Consider the following 20,165-nt stretch of genomic DNA (forward strand, 5'->3'; position numbering starts at 1 on the left):
CTAGCCGCTACATCTGTCATTCATTGTTCCAAGGGTGTCCATATTAAACTTTTCGTGTTTCCTAGACTTCCCAGAGCTTGCTTTACCTCAGTCTCTTTTCAATTTGTAAATCCTTTCCCAGTTAAAAGGTACCTGCTGCTCAGCACAATAAACTTTATCAGAGATGGACTTATGAGTCCTTCCTTCATGTAAAGGATACATGGATTGTTTGAGCTTTTCCCTTCACGCTGTGACTGTGTTATTAGCCTTCTATTAGGCTTTCCCCTCCTTCACCTTAATTGCTACTCTGGCAGGTCAATCCCTTGCTCTTTCAACTCAAATGTTATTTGGAAGCATATTTTTACTACTTATACCTTTTTAATATTTACACCTATTTCTTATACTTCTCACTGCATGACAAAGGGCGCTAAATTTTTTTCAAACAAAATGTCCAGATATTTTTATTTTCTGTAGTTTTTTGTCTAAGTCTTTTTAGAGTGCCTGATAGTGATTAATCAATCTATACGTAGCCCAACATATGAAGACTGGGTGATTTTAGATTGATATACAGGTTTTCTCTGCTGTTGTATTTGAACATGTATGTACAGAAATAGAAATACTGGGCAATGCTCACCATGTTCAAACCTCTGTTCTTGTAGGCACCAAAGTTTGAAATCTCAAAGTCAGCTGCTCTTTTTGATGCATGCCACACTGGAATCCAGTTGCTCTTATGATTTCTTCTTATTTCCATTTTAAGCTTATTTTTCCTATCTTTCATAATGGATCCGACAAATTGAATGATTTTCTGCAGTTGAGCACTCATGTCACAGGATGCCTGTTTCTCAGTCTGTGTTGGAGGCATATTTACTCTTTTTTCATGTTGAATGATTGCTCTTCTGAAATAATTTGTTGCAAACAATGCTGTTAAATCTGGGGAAAAAAAGAAAATGTTTACCTCTGTTTTGTATTCTGGCTCTGGTGTTGTCTAAGGACAAACGAATCTTTTCTTTTTCCCTTTTTTTTTTTTTTCTTATTCCAGTTGAGGCATTAGTCATAATAATGAATTGATGTGTATTCCATAATTCAAGTGTGTTCCATAAAGCATTTAAAATATATTTCTGTTCTTTTATAACAGAAAACATATCTGAGGATTAAATGTCACTTTGCATGATTTTTTTTCTTGTATAACTTTCAAAAGTGTTTAATAGAAGATGTGTGAATTTCATGTCTGAAACGGTGTTGTACAAGCCTAAAACTCTCTTTTCAAGGATGGTGAAATGAACCTTAAATTATAAAAACAAACCAAAGAAAAAAACCCAAACTACCAAAACTTGATACCTATTGCGTCTTTGAGATTTAGAATAATTTACATTTTTCTCATAAATCTAAATATTTCCCTATTGGAAAATAGACTTATTCTTCTATTTCCTCCAATCTGATAATACTTTTTCAAATGCCTAAGAATCTTTTCTTTGGAACCAACTGAGGCCATCATGCATTTTCCTGGTCAAAATGCATAAAAGCAAGTTAATCCTAAATTCAGTTATCTGATGTTCCTTCTGCTGACAGACATATACTGTAGTAATTGAGACGTTTCTCCCAGACTCAAATCAAATAGCTCCACAGAACTGTTTTGAAAATCCTGAAAAAAGGACACAGAAGTTACAAGGGTGTAGGTACCACCAGTGGAGGTAGAGGGAGATCACTCACATTTCTCCTGGAGGTGACTGTGTAAAAAATGTGGGATTCTTCTGCAGATGATTGAACTGCAACTGCACAATGCAAGTTCAGAGATGTCTACTTGATCATCTGCCTAAGGAACTCCAGCTCCTGAATTAGGGACTTTGGTTAGAATCCTTGGGTTATATGGCACTGAGTGTATTCTGGGGTACGGTTTCACTCTTTAACGCTGCATCTATTGAGGAGATATGTGGTATATTTTAAATCCATTCTGGAATGCATGATGAACTGTGAAACTATGTCTGCTGCATCCACAGAAACCTACCAGCCTTGACCTTAACTAGGAGCCAGTGTTTCATCTTTCACTTGCAGATTTAGCATGCTACTGTGCGGATAATTATTTAAGATATTATAATTCAGACATCTGCACAGAAGTGGAGGGGAGAGTCCAACAGAAGTGGTAATAGATGGAAGAGTGGGTGGGCTGTGATTCCCTCCCTGCACTCTAGGCCGCTCTGCATGACTCCCCTGCTGGGTTCCTCCTACAAGTGCTGCTCTGTGGAATGTCAGTTGTTCACCTCTTTCCAGTCAGTGTTGGCATGTTTCATGTTCTCAACGGGTTCCTCTGTGCAGCAGTTTGAGAACTGTTAATCAGCAAAGAGCATGTAGCAGTTTCTGTGGATGTAGTGTCATACTGACAACAGGAAACTGCTAACAAATACTTTGGTACCTTGTCTTGCTATTGCTTTGCACTCAGAAAGGTTCACTATAGTGTCTGACCTGGCAGCTGCTGCTTCTACACACAGCTCTTCCCACTGAATTTATTCAGCCAAATCTCACACTTGTACTGCTGCTAATCCTGGTGATTCTCTGGACTTAAAAGGAATGATGACAGATTTGCACTAGGGCAATAGATCCATGTTTAAATTATTTGCCAGAGTTTTGTACATCACACATCATAGCTCCAGGTCTTAAGTTTATAAAAACGAGCTTGCTTCTCTTGGTTTTGTAAATATAGGCAACTAAAAGGGAAAAGCAGAGTTGTATTATATATAAAGTGTTTTAAAGATTTCTTTGTGTCTAAACATATACTCATCCAGTGCCTTCAACTGTGACTTCAAAATCTGACACGAATAATTCTTTCTCCAAGAATCGGGGTAGCATTTCAGTGGTTTTGCTCTCCCTTTTGCTGGGAGTGGCATTATAACTACTAGAAACATCACTGGGGGTGGAAGCCATGCCTTTGCAATAGCAGTATTTTTCCTCCTTTGTGCTTTTTGCCAGTTCTTTCTGCTTCACAAAAACAAAACACCCTTTCTTTGAATTATATAGTTTCAACTCTCATTGTTAAGTTTTGAATATTTTAGAAATACAAAGTCATATTTCTGTTAAATGTGCATTTCCTTTCAGTCAGAAAATCCTCTCTTCAGTCTTGCCAATCACAATGTATGAAGTGAGGTTAAAAATATGTGGTACTCTTGAGAGAATTAATAAGAATGGTTAAATGTGAATTTAAAGCCCAGTCATTGGGAATTTAAGCACGTTCTTAAATCAGGCATCAGAACAGGGAGAAAAGAAAAGGAAGGGCTCACTGCTTCTATGTCACTACTCAGAACCACAGGCTCAATTATTTACCACAGTATATAACCAGGGATTTAGAAGTGAAAGGGAAATATGCTACCTGTTCCTGGAGGCAAGCTGGAGCTTAGATGCTTAGATTCTGCTGTTTAGATTCATCTTTAAACTAGGATTTGGGATACTGAATATGAAGTATTGATTATTGCTTTTAGAGTGAAATCTTACACTTATTTTTAAGATAGGAAAAACCACTGTTTATTAGAACCGAGGAGGTTTTGCTTTTTAGTAGGGAAAAAAAACAGACTGAATAGCCATCTTGCTTGGTTTTTAATTATGCAGCAAAATATTGCAACATGATAACACACCAAACACCCAGTAGTAAAAGCAGTTCTGAAAAGAGGATTGATTTTTTTTCTCTGAGACATCCTTATCAGGATATTTCTTTTTATCAAGTATACTATAAGTGTTTGAAAGGTCTTTTAAAGTAACTCTTAAAAGAAGACAGCTGTAAACTGTCTCATGGCCGAGGCAAGTTAGGAAATGTGGCAAGAATAATTTCACTAAAGTATAAAATTCTTACAGACTCAAGCAAAAGAGCTGTATGTAGAGTTAGGAAGTGGAAAGGGATTTAAATTGGTAAGAATGATGAAGAAAGAGCAACATGAAACTGTAGGAAAAAAATAGAAAATAAAATGAGATTAAAATTATCATCAAACTTAAAGAAATCTTCCTGTGAGTGCACTTACAATACTTACAGAATACCAAATTAAAAGGCAGATCGTGAGAGTCATGAGAGTCAAATAAAACCAAGAAGTTTGGGTTGCATGGAGCCAGTTTTTAATTACTTTTTGTTAGAAAGATCAGTTGTGTTCATGTGACAGTTGCCAATATAAACAAAAAAAAAGCCTGCAAGAACAGGTCAGAGTGTCTCCTTGAACCAGAATCTTCAAAGCACTGGATCTGACAGACAACCACAAGGATACTTGCATGGGTGAAAATACAGATCTGTGGTACTTGTAAAAGAGGGTCCAGAGCAGTGAGAGAGCTGAAGGGGTCATAGTAATTTTAAAAGAGAAGAACAGACTAACTTAAGTACTAATGGGATATCTTCCCTTTGAAGAAAAGGAAAAATGAATTATGCCAAAGTCTGTAAAGGAAATCAGAAGCTGAGTAATAACCAATGCAGCACATGAGCAGGAATCCCTATTCTGTGAATGCAGGACTGGATTGCTGTGTTCATAAGGTGAATTTGAGTTAACACTGCCATGCTGTCAACTTAAACAGATACCATCCTGAGAGAAATAACCGGAAACACAATGTGGCAGGCATGAAATCTGACTGTTACACTTGCAGGAAAGATGAGGGCTACTTCAGGTGAGTCTGGATGAGAATAAGACACATCAGTGCTCAACAAAATTTTTCATTTCTGCTGCCTCGGACTTGGTACTCTCTGTTTCACACCCATGACTTCAGCTCGACCAGCTCACTGGTCTGCTTGAAGGCAAATTTCTCTTTTCTTGCTTTGAGTTTGTTTACAACTGGTCTGACTCCTTGTGCTGGCTCAGTCGTTAGGAGAAGAGGAGCAGTGGGGCCACCCAGCCTGCTCCTGGTGTCATCATGGAAAGTAGATCCAGGCTGTATGGCACGTTTTTTAAAAATGTTTTCAAGCTTCTTTTTAATTGTCTTTATTTTCAGCAGAGTGTTTGATTAGTTACATTTAGTTTATGAAATAAATCATATTAAAGTGATATTAATTAGTCTCTGCAACACTAGAAGAAAAAATAAGCCTTTTTTTGGAAAGGTTTTATATCAGTTGAAGCACTTTTAACTCAGTTCAAATGTTTGGATAAAAAAAATTCTTTTTGAGTTCAATCTCAATTTAATTTAACAGAAGTATTCTTTTACCTGCTTCTTTGCTTCTTTTTTTTTTTTCTTTTTTTTTTCTTTTTTTTTTTTCTCTCTTTCTGAAGGTAAGCTGAGGGTAGAATTGTCGAAGTTCCTGTCATGCATTCTTTGAAAACATAACAGCATCAAAAGTCTTTATGTACCAGCCCTGGCAGGGCTGGAGCACTGCTGCACCCCAAAGCAGAATAATGTTTTCAGTCACATACTGGTGTTTAATTAATGTTCAAAAGCATCACAAGTGTGGCAGTCTCGGCTAGCAGATCTGTTAATTTGAAATCTATTTTCTTCATTCTCCCTGTGTAAATAGAGGGTAGATAGCATATATTTTAGTTTTATAAGTTTTCAAGTTCTTACTTATTCATCAATGCTGACTTTGAGAATAAGTAAAGCAGTGCACCTTAATTCAAGAGAGACAGGATTTGTGGACTTTGATCTTACGAATGCCATGACCCCATGCTGTCTGTAACCCTGTGCTCCAAGGTCTCCTTTTATGAACTCTTCAAAAAATTCAGTCACCATTGCTTTTCATTTTTTTCTTTCTTCCCCCAGAAGTTATTTTAAATGCAGCTGTGTAGCAGACAGCTAGCTAGTAACCCTTTCAAGTTTAATTCTAAGAAGAATAGCAGGGAAAACGCCAGTGAAATTCAGTTTATCAGTCTTTTAGGTTGTATTTTAATGTTGAATAGCAGGCTGCCCTCCTTCCAGGGTCAAGTTGCAAACACTCACATAATCATAGGTTGTTCTGAGTAGGAAGGGACCCACAGGGATCATCAAAGTCCAGTTCCTGCTCCTGCACAGGACAGCCCCAAGAATCAGGGGGCACATTTCAGACACAGGGTGTGCTCTTCTCACAGATCATCAAAGCTAAACACACAATTACAAAGCCCAGATTTGTTCAGGCTTGATTGTTGCTCACTATTTCACAGCACCTGAAGTCACAAAAGCATCGTGTTAAAATGAAATTGTTATTTATTTCTGAGTCTTAAGCTGTTTGTTTGTATGTGTATATGTACATGTTTAAGTGCTGCCGAGGTAGTGGATCACAACCTTAGTGACTTGAATAAGCATCATGGCACTGATTAATAGTGGGAAGCCTTTATGGGACTGCGTGATCTGTGGTTTATTATGCCTTTTGGTTTGCTGAAATCATTCCTGATTGTGTGCTCACAGCAAAAACATATGAAGTTTCTGAATATTGTAAGGCACTGGTAAACTTGTAGTACTTGCCCTCCTTTTGTAGATGGCCTACAGAAGTTTAGAAAGCTAGAAAAATAATGCAACTCTTGTGCTCGTTCCACAGATGGGTTCAAGTACCTTTCTTTGTATTTCTAGGTAGAAGAAGTGCTAAGCCTGGCTCCTACTCTCATGTGTGGGGTGAGGTCTCTGCACTATGACTTGTCACTCTGACTTGTCCCTTGCTGTAGATGTTCAAGAGTGTGGGCTCTGAAAAGAAGTAGATGTAGTATGGCATCTAATTAGGAGGAAGTTGAAATCCTCCAGGAAATCCTATGAAGATGTTTTGTTGCTTGAGTTAGGGGCAACAACTAGAAAAAGCCTGTACGTGTTTGATCTCTTTTGGACAGGTGCTTGTGTGCTGCATGGTCTATGCTATGGCAGAGCAATTAAATTCAATGTGGAACATGTGTAGACTACATGGACAATATCATGAAGATTTTTAAATCTGCCTTTCTTCTCTATATCATTGCTTTTTGTTTCTAAACAGAAAGATAGTTGTTATTCTAAAAGCATGTGCCTAGCTATGGAAAAGTAAGGGGAAGATTGTGACTGGTGGTGTGATGGTTTGGATAGAAAAGGAGTGGATTGAATATACAATCTTTTTTTTGAAATTTCTGAAAATTTGAAAATTATAATTGGAAGGAAAGTAGATTTCATTTAGTGGAGACCTGGGTTTCCATAGCCAGTATTTTCAAGAGACCTCTTTGAATAACCTAATATATTTCTTGCAGCAGTCTTTTATCTGAAGGATATTTACAGGGCAATACCAATAGAAAGACTTAAAAAAGTAAACAAGAAGCAACCTGGGTAACTAAATTTTCTGTAGGAGATTGTGTATTATACAGGCAAAGCAAATGAGGGTTGAAATTCTCTGAGCTATGATGATGTTTAAGAGCATTGGAAATTGTCTAATGTAGTTAAGGGATTAGACACATCTGTGAGGATGTATGATGAGTCTAGACCCCTCTTACCTTTGCGCACAGCACTACTGAGCTGATGGGTTGGCATATCAAAGGGGAATAAGGAGCAAGAAAACAGCTGCAAACATAAATCTGTTTGTCCAACAAATAAAAAATTATTCCCTCAGCAGCAATCCTGGTGACAGACTTGTTTGGTTTCTGTGGGTAGCAGCTCCATACGTCCTGAAAGAAAGCCTATACTGAGGCTCTCTGAGGGTAGATGGTGGCCTCAGTGGTGGGTAAGAGTTGGAGTCTGAGAAAAATCAGGTTATATGGCAGCTGAAGATATGAACAGACTCTAAAAAACTAACTGCAATTAAGAGCTTTCCTCCAAATTATGCAACTTTCCAGGTAATATACACTGGGCTATTTTGCCCCTGTTCTTTATCAGGTAAGCTTCAGTTTTTAAGAAAACTTGTGTTTCCTGAACCAGAAGGGAAGGGAGTGCTGTACTTAATCCTAAGACAAGTACAGGCTTGGAGCCCAGCACCAAAGACCATGTTCTGAGGAAGAAAATGGAGACTGTTATAAAAGTGGCACCATGCTCTGGACAAAATTGTGGCTTCAGTAGGTATTACCTGATGTGTTTTCAATTAAGGGTGACATTAAGGGTGACAGCAGCAAAGCAAACACCTCTCACTGCATTTGGGTTGGGACAGTACAAAAGGCAAGGGTGGGGGCTGGTTTAAATAAATCAAGTAAAAGGATCCTAAGGATTTCAGAAAGATCTCCATTAGTCCAGAGGGCAGGAGAACAAAGAGCTGAAAAAGATGCAGCTTTTTTTTTCTTTTATACTTGGAAAACATCAAAGTGAAAACAAGTCCAAAGCAATGTTTCCTAGAAGCAGATAAGAACAGAGGGGGTGATGCTGCTTATTCAGTCTGTGGAGACCAGAGGGAGAAGCTTGACCCATCCAAGGGATTCTGAGAAAAAGAAATAGGGATAGACTGCAAAACTTCAGCTGACCTTAACGTAGGCCAGAGCATTGCATTTATTAATAGTTGATACTGTTTTATTAGAAAAAATCCAGCTTACTGAGCTTGATCATGTTAAGCCTTGACATGGCACTCTAATTTTCAGTCAAACAAATAGTCTGGGTTGCTTCAGAAGTCTAGAGAATTATCTCTTTTAAGAAAATAATGGCAAATATTTCCATAGTATCTACAGATAACAGCAAATTGCAATTGTACTCCAGCCAGCATGTTTCTTCTAAATATAGTAAAGGATGTTTTGTAGTTTATATAATTGCTTAGACTTGACAAGGAGCCAGTGCTAACAAACTTGCTTTGATAGCAGTATAGTGCTTGTGGCAGTTGGCTTGGGAATGTAAATACCGAGAAAAAATGTGTGAAATGAACAGTGAAGCAGAAATGAACAGAACTGCTGCAAACTCTCTGCTGTTGGCCATGCAGGTGTGCAGGTCCTGAGCCACAGGAACACAGAGGGACAGCTGCATGAGGGAGGGGACAGGAACCTGAGTCACACATCCTGCAGATACAGGAAGGACAGGGCTCTTCCTCATCTTATGATCAGGCAGTTGTAACACAGTTATTTAGGGAAAGTGCAAGATTATCTCTTCCACTTCTAATTATTGGACTTCATTTCCCACTCCATCTGTTCTGGTATCTTCCATAAAAAAACCTGTGGGAATTCCTGTTGTTATTGAAAACTATTAGAAAGGCAGTACAACTGCAGGAAGAATAAGATTTTTTGGTTAATTTTCTAATGTATTTGTCTCTAAAATACTGTTCCAGTATTTTAGCATCATGGCATTGATTAATAGTGGGAAGTTTATTCCAGTTTCCTACTGTTTTGCCTATTTTCTCCCTCTGCAGCTCTCCGTAGTAGATATCATTATTTGTCCATAAAAGTTATTTTCATATACTAAATATAGAGATTATGGCAATAAATATCGACTTTTTTTCATTTTTCAAATTATCATAAGCAAAATTTTCAATATCAGTTTTCTCATTATTTTCCTATGAAGAATGTGCATAATGTTTATCATATATAATGTAAATTTTTTTTATAATGACCCTCCTTCTATCATAAGGCTTAGGAAATGGAAAATAATTAGCTAGGCAAAAGGATATTAACAATTAATGGAAGTCAAAGTAATTCCAAATAACCAACTAATATTTCAATGAGGAAAGATTTGATCCAATGAAAATATGCTTCTTTGTAAAGTTTGTTCATATTTTTAGAGTTTTTACATGAAATTAAATGTATATAGCTATGCAACTTTTCTAAATGAGTTATATATAATTATCAGTGTTAGGTAAGTGCTGGTCGACTTTTTGGATTGACTAAATGCCAGAGTTTCCATTCATTTCAGCAGCACCTGGTTTCAACTTGTTTTTTGGTGTTGACCTATTTGGTGGAAGCCTACATGTATTTGAAACATAGAAATACCCCATTTCCAGGTATCCAATTTTATACAAAAGGACAATGTGGGATTCTGATAATACGCCTTCGTAGACCATTTCTATATGGATAATAATCGAAATACTACTAACTTCATGCTCCAGCATACTGGAAATCCTATTTTAATGTTTAGGGAGAGAATTATTTTTATAATCTGACATACTTTTTAAGTAAGTCATTCTTGAGTGTGAAGAGCTTACACTGTACAATATATAGATAACTTTTATGTTACAGTGAAGTTGCATCAAATGCCTCTGGGATTCCACTGAAAAAACAAACTCCAAATGGAGTGCAGAATATTTGGCTATCATTTTTTATCCATATTTGGCTATGGAAGGCTGGACCTGGACCAGTGCTTTCTTATCACTTGCCTGATGGGTATTCCATGCAGGGGCTCTTCTTTGGTTGAGTAGCCATGATTTCTACACCAGTTCTTGCGGCTTTTCCTTGTGGATCCTGAGGAAAAAAAACAGCATATCTTTTGAGGATTTACCTGGTTTTATTTGCCAGGCACAGATGGGTGTGAATAGTTTGGTTTTTAAATTCATCAGTAAGCCAAGGACTATTCCACTGATGTCTGAATAATGTTTAGGAGATATGAATACAGTGCACTCTCCAGGTTTTAAAAGATGTGTGTCACTAGCTCTGATGATAATCCTGTCAATTCCCAAAGGAGCTGCATCTTCATTCATGAGTGGTTTCGTTGGTGTGGTGCACAGGGGGCAGAAAACTTGTTAGCATTTTTACTGTTGTCAGCTAGGGGCTGTGCCATGTCACATATATTCTGGGCTTCTGCTTCAAGTTACTTGTAAAAATAAGTTGCCTGGATAGTGAGTTATCTCTCAATATCACATTAATTTGGGAAAATTTGTTGAAGTAATGGTCTAATCTTTCCACAACTTCTTTTGACAGACTGGAATCCATATGGGTGTCATAGGTCTCATTTCTCATAATACCATATTATAAGGAAGAAATGTTTGGTCTGCTGAGTGAAATGGGAAAAAAATTAAACTTCTGTATTTACTAACTTTTTTATATAAGAGGGGTGCATGTGTTAATATTCACCTTTGGGAATGTTATTAATGGGGTACTTCTAGAGCAGGTTTTTCCTTAAGTGTTTTGATGCCAACACCTGCTGTTCAAAGACTCTGAATTATTTTACTTCACTTAACTTGGTTTTATGAGTTTATCTTACTAATAAACAGAAACAGATGACGTCCTCTAATACCAATGTATCACTGTCAGTAAACAAATGAAATTAGAAAGTTTCTAAATTCTCTAAACTGATCATACTGGAAAGGAAAAATGACTAATATTAAGCACTGTGAAAAATCTCAAGGGTAGTGTCTTATAAGTGCTAAAACAACAAAATGTAGTGACTTGCAAGTGATTGTTTTTTACCTGTCAGTAGGGGGGGAAAAAAAACTGTGGTGGAAGCAGAACTGAGGCATGATGCAATGGGGACATCAGATAAAAGGGAGGAAAACTGTGAATCTTTTATCATGTGGAGAAATTTTTATAAAGATAATTTTTTCTTCATGTCATTCCAAACAGTTTCATATAAGCAAGTGGAGGAAAGTTTTGTGTAAGTTGGGGTTTTTTAGCAGTGGTTGGGGTTTTTTGGTTTTTGTTTTTTGTGAGTCATAGGCAATAGAGCTGAAGAATTTTATTCAATATGAAAGCCCTGGGTTCTACCTCTGGCTGTAACCTGTTTATAAAACTGGATTTCTTAGCCACAGGCAGAAGTAAATATTTCTGAAAATGTTGAAAACTTCCACTGACAAAATAATAAACTGTACTGACACTGTAGGGCCCCAAAAAAAGCTCATAGGTGAGCACATGCAAAATTGTCTTAGAATCCTTCCATGGAGTTGCTCCCACCTTCTGCAGCTCAGAAGGAAAATGCTTCCTGAACCAGAGATGAGAGTGTGGGGTCTAGAGACAGGGTGGCTGTGCACACTCTGGCTGCAGCCCTTAACTGATTCAGCCAGTGTGGGCAAAACAAAAGGAGCAATTTGTCATCCACCCTCAAAGGGGTACTGCTGGCTCAAGCAGTGGCTCAAAAACACAGTTCTACAAAGGGGAAGGGAGGAGAAAGCCCAGAACTGATCCATCATGCCAGTTACATTGCTACTGTTCTGGGGCCAGAAAAGACTACTCAACACTACTGTAGAAAGTAAAGGTTCCTTGTAGCTGAAAATGGTCAAGCAGTTCAGGGAAGAAAAAGGCAGCACAGCGTGTCCATTACTGAAAACTGCCAGTGTAATGCACAGAAGCAGTGGTGGGTGTGAATATCTCAATGTCCCTCTGGGATTTTCCCAAATACTGTCAGTGGCACAAGTTAAAACAAATGCAACCATGCACAATCTGAAGTGAATGTAGATTGCCCAGTGCACAGAAATTTGTCACCCAAATACTTGCAGTCAGTTCTGAGAGTGCTTCAGTTATTCTTCCGCTGCTCTTGCTCTGAGTGTGGATTTCTTCCTTTGATGGGAGGATTAAAATACTGTAGTAACATCTTTAGGTAACAGGAAAAAAGGAGATTTGAATATGGCTTCAGATTTCTCTACAGTTGCCTTTAATGAAGACATTGGAAGAGAATGCCTTCAAGTCTGAAACAGAATTCATTTCTTTAAGTAAGCTGAAATAATTAAAAAATACATTTTATATGAGTATGTTTTGTGATGGAATTGGAGTTTTTTTGTATAATGGTCCAATAATGACCCAAATTTGAGGAATTAATGAGCAGGCTTACACTGTTTTTGTGTTTTTCAGTGACAAAGAAAAGCACTTGGTGAGAAAATTACAGAAGTAATAGTGTCACAAATAGTTTTCAGGAGATACAGAGTATGAAGTTACGTGCTTAGATTTGACTGAACTTGGCACCACTTTTACTTGAAGGAGAGGAGCAGTGACTGTTTACCACGGCCAAAGTTACTGTGATTCCCTCTGCCAAAATGGCAATCTTGCTAGTCTAGAATTCTGTTTTTAATGTGAAGCTGGAAAAGCAGGGGCAGTTGTTGGTAGAGATTCTTTAAGTCCCTGTGTCACCTGTTCCCTTGCTGGCAACTGGCTAAATCTTGCTTCACTGGCCTTGGGGACCCATCTTGCCACAGGAGTTGCAGAGATAAGACCTTCTGATTGCTCCCCAAAAATATCACTTGCACTGCTTAATCCTTTGCCCCCTTATTTGTTAGAGGCTGATTGAATTTGGGCAAAGATTACAAACTTTCCTAACTTCTGTAGAAGCATCAGTGTCCCAGTGCATTGCAGTGTATGCAAAGCCACGTGGACATAGCTAAAGGGGAGCAGCACCTGGTACACAGGGACTTGTTTGTTCAGATAAATATGTATAGGAAGAAGAAAAACTTGTAATAAAATGAGACATTTTGGGTCATCTGAAAACCTCTTTTCCTCCTCTTCGACATGGGTAAAAGGGACCAGTGAGGATCAGTGCCTTTTGCAAAGTCTGTCCACAGCTTGCATTCCCAGTACGTAGATAAGTCCTGCTGTGGGAGTCAAAATTGAAGTTATAAAATACTGTTTAACAAGTATGAAGCTGAAATAAGCAAATGCCTTTACAAGAAAGAGCAGTAGTTTAAAACAATCCATGTTTGACATGGTAAGTTGTCTTTATCATTAAAATGCTAATGAAATTATAAATATTTGTTAACTTTATGAAGATAATGAAGCTTGTCAGCAACATCTTTTTTTGCCAGTATTCCTGCTTAGTTCAGGTCTGGATAAAGATTTGGTGGAGTAGTGGTGAGGTTCTATTTGACCACTGGGAGCTGTGCCAGGGTAAAACTACCCTATTGCATTTGATTCGATGATTTTGTCATGAAGTGCTTCTGCTTGTAACTTAGGTCACCTTTACCTTTTAATTCCTTCAGAGGCTTTCAGAGTCTGAAAGCCAAACTTCAGTCCAACAGTGTTATCAATATTTGACTGGCAATTGTTGAAGTAGTAAATTGGCAAACAATATGAACACTTTTTTATGATTAATGCCTTTACTAATCAGTCCAGTAGGTGTATGTTTTGTTTTCTGTGTGGACTCCAAATGTATTCTAGTCTCCTGGCAGCAGAAACACCATGGACTACAAACTAGAGAAAGATTTCAGATGTCTTTTTCACATGAAAGATTCTATGATTCAGCCAAGGAGTACAAAGAAGGTTAGATTTTTTTCAAGAGGATGCTAATTGGTTTTTTTAATTTTTAAAGATTTTATGCCAGATGCTTTCTATATATTGAATAAGGACAGCATCAGAAAAGTAATTTTGATTTCAAATGTCAGTCACAATTTAAGCCAATTCTGTTATTTTTTTTTCTGTAAAATTGACTTAAAATATGTAACCATAGCTTTGTTAAAGTATGTTTATGTAAAGAGAGGACAGGTCGTCTTTCACTTCACGGATCTTTAATTGCTTATGAACTTCAAAGAGAAACTTGCAGAAGTTAGATTGATGATGGCCCTTTAGGTAATTGAGTACAACATAGTTCCTGTTTGAATGCAACTCTGAAATCCAAATTATGTAAATCTACTGTTTCCGAACCAGCTAGTAGAAATAATCATCATTTTTGCAGTTGAAGATACTTTCCTTGGATAAATTCTCTGACACACTGCTTTCCTATTGATTCATCTTCTCCATTACAGATATGAATAAGAAACTATAGGCATGTTAGCCTTTAGCTTTTTGACGTTTGTGACTCCAGTTGAATAAGCTTTGACTTACAGATAATTAGGCACAGCTGTCAATTAGTCTTATGGGCTTATGCAGGAACAAACCTGATATTTATGAAAGTATTGGGATAGAAGAAGGGAGAAAATATTCTGGGAAAGTTCCTCAAACATATTTTTCCTTTCAAGTTGTGCAGCTCTCTTGGGAGGGTGTGAAACATTCTCTCTGCATAGCTGTCATTGACCCATCTTTGTGCAAGCATCATGCTTTTCCTATAGAAGAAACAGAGAATTGATTACAGCCTGCTATTCATCTGCTGGACCATAATATAATGTTTACTGTGCTGCAGCTGGGATCAAAATGACTGTCTCACCAGCATCAACAAAATTTGAGCTCAGGGCTAGTTATAAATGTTTGGTCATCCAAAAAATCCATGCAGCCCCATCTGGCTTCTGAACTTAGCTTTCCTCTTGGATACCATAAGATGGGGTTGAAATTGTGACTGCGGAGGCAGGACAGTGAAAAGGAGAAAAATATGTCCTTTGTCATCAGTTTTGTGTGTCCTTAACAGGCAGAAAGGGATATCCCTTAATGGAAGACTGGCACTCACACACCCCATAGGGATTGCCTGGCATTTTACAAGTGGATACAAATTATTTGATTTTATGGGAGAGGAGAAGGAAAATTACTTGTTTACTTTTCTAACTCCCTCCTTCTGACTACCTCTCAGTCCCCATCCCCTTCCTGGCTAGGTTAGAAAAGCTCAGATGACTTCTATGAAAATAAAGCTTAGGTATTGTGTAAGCCCGAGACAAGGGAAGTTTCTTAGAGGCCTGTTATGCTCTCAGCTGTGGCCACTGCTGAGTGGGAAAAGGAGGTAATTACGGAGAACTTGTGACAGAGGTAGGAGACAGAGAGTGACTCACCCTCCTTTAGAGGTGTGGGACACTTAGGTTCCGCTGCCTGCTCCTGTCAGTGTTGAATTATTTATTCCACCCAGGAATGAGACACTGAGGGGATTTTTTTGGTTTGGTTTGGTGTGATTTTTTTGGATTTTTTGTGTTTGGGTTTTGGTGGGATTTTTTTACTTTATATTTCAGTGAGGGAAATTTTATTTGAAATCTATTTTGTATGGTTTCAGGGAAAAATACTCCCACAGGCATAGCTGGGAGCTGTGTGCTAGGCACACTTACTGTGTGAATAGAGAAGATAGCTAGTTAAAAATGAATATTTGGATGTCTGTGCCTGCCCATTCCTTTGGGATCTACCTGGGCAATGATTCTTAAGTGTATACAGAAAAGATTCAGCATATAGATTTCTAAAAAACTTTGGTTTGGAGAGCTCCAATTTAGAAAATAGTTAACATTTCATGTAAAGAATTGAGTTCATCTATATGCTAGCTGATTATTTAATTGTCATCTGTTTTCTAATACTTGCCTTGCACCATAAAAAAGGCAATTTTTTACATGTTAGATGAAATCGTGTTTGTGTAGCACCTGATAGTTCGTCAAAAGGGGGGAAAAATAACACGCAGATCACTATTTGGAAACAAACCTCCGGATTTCAGCATCCATGTATTTATTGTCTGTGCTGGCTGATCTAGTAGGCAACCATGAATTGCAAAAGCATCTGACTTTCATGGGGACCCATCCTGGCCTTTTTGGCACAAGAAGAATTTTGCAGCTGTAGAAATTATTTATTCTACCTGCCAGTGTGATTTATATACCATATGTCTTCTCTTCAGCATCTGAGTGTCCATAGCCATAGGGAAGTGCTCTGCCTCATCTGTACTGTGTGTAAATAGGTTCCTTCTAATGATATTAACTCCTACAGAGCCTTTTCATCATCCCCTGTATAATTGTTTCTTGGGAGTTGTGTCAGCTATGCTGTGTGTGTTGCAGAAAGGAGAATACCATGAATTCCTGGTTTTGTTTGCTCTTGGCAGGCACTACTACACTTCCCACCCTTGTGCGCACACCTACCTTGATGATGCAGCCTTCCCTGGATATCAAACCCTTTATGTCCTTCCCTGTGGACAGCAGCTCTGCTGTTGGATTCTTCCCAAATTTTAACACAGTAAGTAAAGGTGTTTCCACATTTAGTTTCAGTGTATGCTTTCCAATCTGGTTCTAATATCCAGTACTGAAGCTGCCTTAAAACATTTAGAGAAAGATGTTAGTACATTGTTTACTAAGTTCTAGGGAGCCCTTTTTTTCTGTGCCGTGGTGGTTGCTTTTCCCCCATATGAAAGGCTTGGAGTGGTGTCCAGCCTTCTCACTGTGAAAGGGGCTGATTGATTTTTAACTTGGTCTTCTGAGGTGGTGTTTGCACATTGAAAAAAATAACCTTATGCTATGCTAAAGATTTGAGAAGCAATGGAATGATTTGCAGCATTTGCCTGGACATGTGTATTTCAATGTGCTGTAAAAAAGGAAAAAATAAAGGCTGATGAAAAGACAGGTGTGACAGGTAAGACCTAGATCCTACAGTGCTCTACACTACTCTTGATCATACACTGAATCAAGCTAAGTCTCATATGGCCAGGAAAGCAACTGGAGGATATTCTAATTCTGGATAATTTTAACATTAAAGTGTAAAACTGCACAGACAGCCAATGTGAAAAAGGTGGACCTGTTATTTTTGTTTTATGGTAAAGTATCTTGGGTTTGGTTTTTGTTTTTGTTTTTAAAAAAGCCAAAATAATACTTCTTTGGTTCTTCATGTTTATCAGAGCAGCAATTAAAAAAACCTCTCTTCTGTACTTCTCACTTCTTTATCAGCTCATAAAAAGGAATGAGTGTTATCAAAATGCTTGTTTGCCATCACGTTTTAGCTTAAATATTTAAGCTAATGGCAACAGGAAGGAAACTCTGTGAGTCATTTCTGCCCAGGCAGCAGGTACAGTGTGTTTGTAGGTGACCGTCACCTGAACTGCTGCACATCGCGCTTGTCACTGTGGCTGCAGGGGGCGGAAAGGGGAGCAATGTCATCATCACCACCACCACACAGTCACCAGCTGAACCTCTGCCAAGTGTTTCCTTTCACAAGCTAACCGTCTGTCTGAAATTAAAACAACAGCAGCATTATTTTCCTCATGCCGTGCAAATCCACCTTGCTGGCAGGCCTTGTGCCAAAGCACGCCGTGACGTGGGGCGCTTGGGGGGTGACACATGGACCAGCTGCTCTTGTGTCAGCAGCCCAACCTATGAACAGTAGCAAATATTACTAATTCATTGCAAAACATGTATGTGAAAAATGTGTGTTTGTCAGGGAGATGTGGGGATGTGTATTTGCGCAAAGATATAAAAGATAAGGAAAAAACCAGGTATGTTAAAAGAGCAGCCTCAAAACTCAATACCATATTAAGGAAGCAGTGTGTCATTACCATATCTAGACATGATGCAATTCATATTAATTTTCCATCCTCTTCCTTATACTCTCAGGAATTTTGTTTGTTACTGGTGTGTTTGCCTTCCAGTTGCTCAGGTTTTCTCGGTGAGCTTTTTCACAGAACTGTTCATTCTGACTCAGAGAAACTTTTAAATAGAAATGTAGTTTTAGAGTCAACCAACCATTATTTCCTTTCTGGTGGTATTACTGAATATCAGAGTCACAGTAGCCTCTAGAAACAGATTAATTACATTTACACTGGTTTTGCCTAGTTAATATTTACCTGAGTTACCTTTCATTTGCCTAATTCCTGGCATGTTTATCCTTCACAACTGTCATTCCTCTCCAAACTTCTGTAGGTTTTATTAAAAATTAGACCTGGGGTAATTGGCAAACATTGTCAACTTGGTGTCCACTTCCTTCCTTGCAATTCTTGATCATTATGTAAAATTTTGCTGCTATACACCACAGATGCTGCACGTTTAAGCTCTTTAAGAAACAGTGGTTCAGTACCTCTCTATTTCTAATTTGCAGACTTTGCCGTTTATCTTGCAGATATTGATTTTCCTTAAGAGTCTCTCACAATGGACTTCAAAGCTCATTGGAAAACTGAATCATTCATGATTGTCTACTGACAGGCACAATGAATGCCAGCTGTCATGGGCTTCCTTTACTTCTAACTTAGCACAACCTTTGCAAATGTAGATTTCTAGGTTTTTGTATTTGTAGTCTATTTTTTCTTCTATTCTTTTTTATTCCTAAGTGGTGGCAATAATATCTAAAAGTGTTTAAAACAGTTTTTCCAGATGAAGATTTTGAGTTATAGAAGCTAAATGCAGTTGATCCATAACATATGCATCATCCAAAGAGCCATGATCTTTTATCATATGCAGGAAGTGAATACTAGAAGAAAAATAAAAGCCATAGTTTGCTTTATGGATCAATCAGGAAATCTGTGCATTTCATTCATAGGAGGACTTGTCAAGGGCTGCAGGCAAGGAAACCTCCAGTGCGTTTCCCTTCCTCTCTTTGTCTTCCAAGGGACTGAGGGGACCCTTCCAGGGTGCTGATTGTCCTTGCGTGTGTTCACTGGAGGTGGCAGAAAGAAACAGTCTGAGACAAAACTTCTTTGGATCCACCTGTATTTTCAATGACTGTCAGAGACAGAAACAATTTTCTAAACCTTGCCAGGAGGTGGTTTCTAACTTAAAATCAATGGCCTTAAAAAAAGATAAGTTTCTTCATGGGCACTTAATACAGTAACCAACAAGGCAAAAAACAAGGTAAAATGTATTAACTACAAGCATCTTCAAAGGAACACCCCCTACAGTTTTTTCCCCAAAAGAACTTCTCTTATCTGGGGTAAACCCCCTTCTTATTTAGTTAACTTTGACAGTTTTCAGCTCTGAAAACATCTGTGATTCTCCAGATAAAACATTAGTGTTCCCATTTTGTTTGTGGAAGTGTTTTGATCCCTAGCTTCTCTCCACAAGGGGTACTTTCAGCTGAAGCACTGAGCAGACCCTGATTTTGTGAAAGAAATGCCTACCCCCATCATATCTTACTTTCTTGATGGAATTGTGTGATTTAGTTTAAGCTGCCTCTCTTTTACTTCTCTTTAAATTATTAATAGTTCTAAATATGCTGTGGATGTATGTATAGTAATTGCCGGTTCATGCCCCAATTAAATTTCTCTTTGTTCATTAAGACTTATTATATAGGAAAAATTATTTGGGGAATGATTGTACTAACTCACTGGATATGTATCTTTACTCTTCATTCAGGGGAATAAAACTTTCCTGTTTCAACAGATCGGCCAGAAGGAGATCTTGTAAGGGCAGGATGAAGGATTCCAAGCAAAGAAGTATTGCAGAATAGGTGCTGTCTTCCTTGGTCTTTTCACTTCAGCAGCAAGTGGTTTTGTCAGAACAGCAGAGGCATGATCAGACTGTCAGAGTCTGAACCTGAGGTGCTGCAAGGAAGGACAAACCCTCTCTCAGAAATGCTGCAGCAGTGCATCCAAAGGCGACATCACGTTTGTCCTGGCATCAGGTTCCAAATGGTCTTGCTCAATACCCCTCTGTCTGAAATGCAGAGCTTGAATCTGATGATCAGCTATTTTTACTTAAACTGTTCTTGTTGGTAAAAAATTGGGAAACATCATTATAGGAACTTCCCAAACTGGTACTTCAGTTTGGGATGGATGTAGACTGGAACGTATTGTTTAAGCAGAGCTCTTTTTCAGCATACTTAAATGACTCTAAAGATTCCTTAACAGGTTAACAACTTGCATTTTGATTACATTTAAAAATATGTAAGTCAAGTAATAGTCGG

The 20,165-nt window shown here is 38.1% G+C and overlaps 1 protein-coding gene across 7 annotated transcripts in view; it reads left to right on the forward strand.

Moving 5' to 3' along the window:
• ZNF385B (zinc finger protein 385B) overlaps positions 1-20,165 on the forward strand; it is a 154,198-nt gene that overhangs the window by 84,762 nt on the left and 49,271 nt on the right. For 6 of the 7 annotated variants that reach the window (XM_066189826.1, XM_066189827.1, XM_066189825.1 and 3 more), the window contains one exon: positions 16,387-16,517. The exons of the other annotated variant lie outside the window; for it this stretch is intronic. In XM_066189826.1, coding sequence (XP_066045923.1) covers positions 16,387-16,517 — 131 coding nt within the window. The remainder of the gene's footprint in view (positions 1-16,386; positions 16,518-20,165) is intronic. 7 annotated transcript variants of the gene reach the window in all.

This window comes from Chamaea fasciata, unplaced genomic scaffold, assembly GCF_029207755.1.
Source record: "Chamaea fasciata isolate MVZ Bird 193981 ecotype frontalis unplaced genomic scaffold, bChaFas1.0.hap1 SCAF_8, whole genome shotgun sequence".
Classification (NCBI taxonomy): Eukaryota; Metazoa; Chordata; class Aves; order Passeriformes; family Sylviidae; genus Chamaea; species Chamaea fasciata.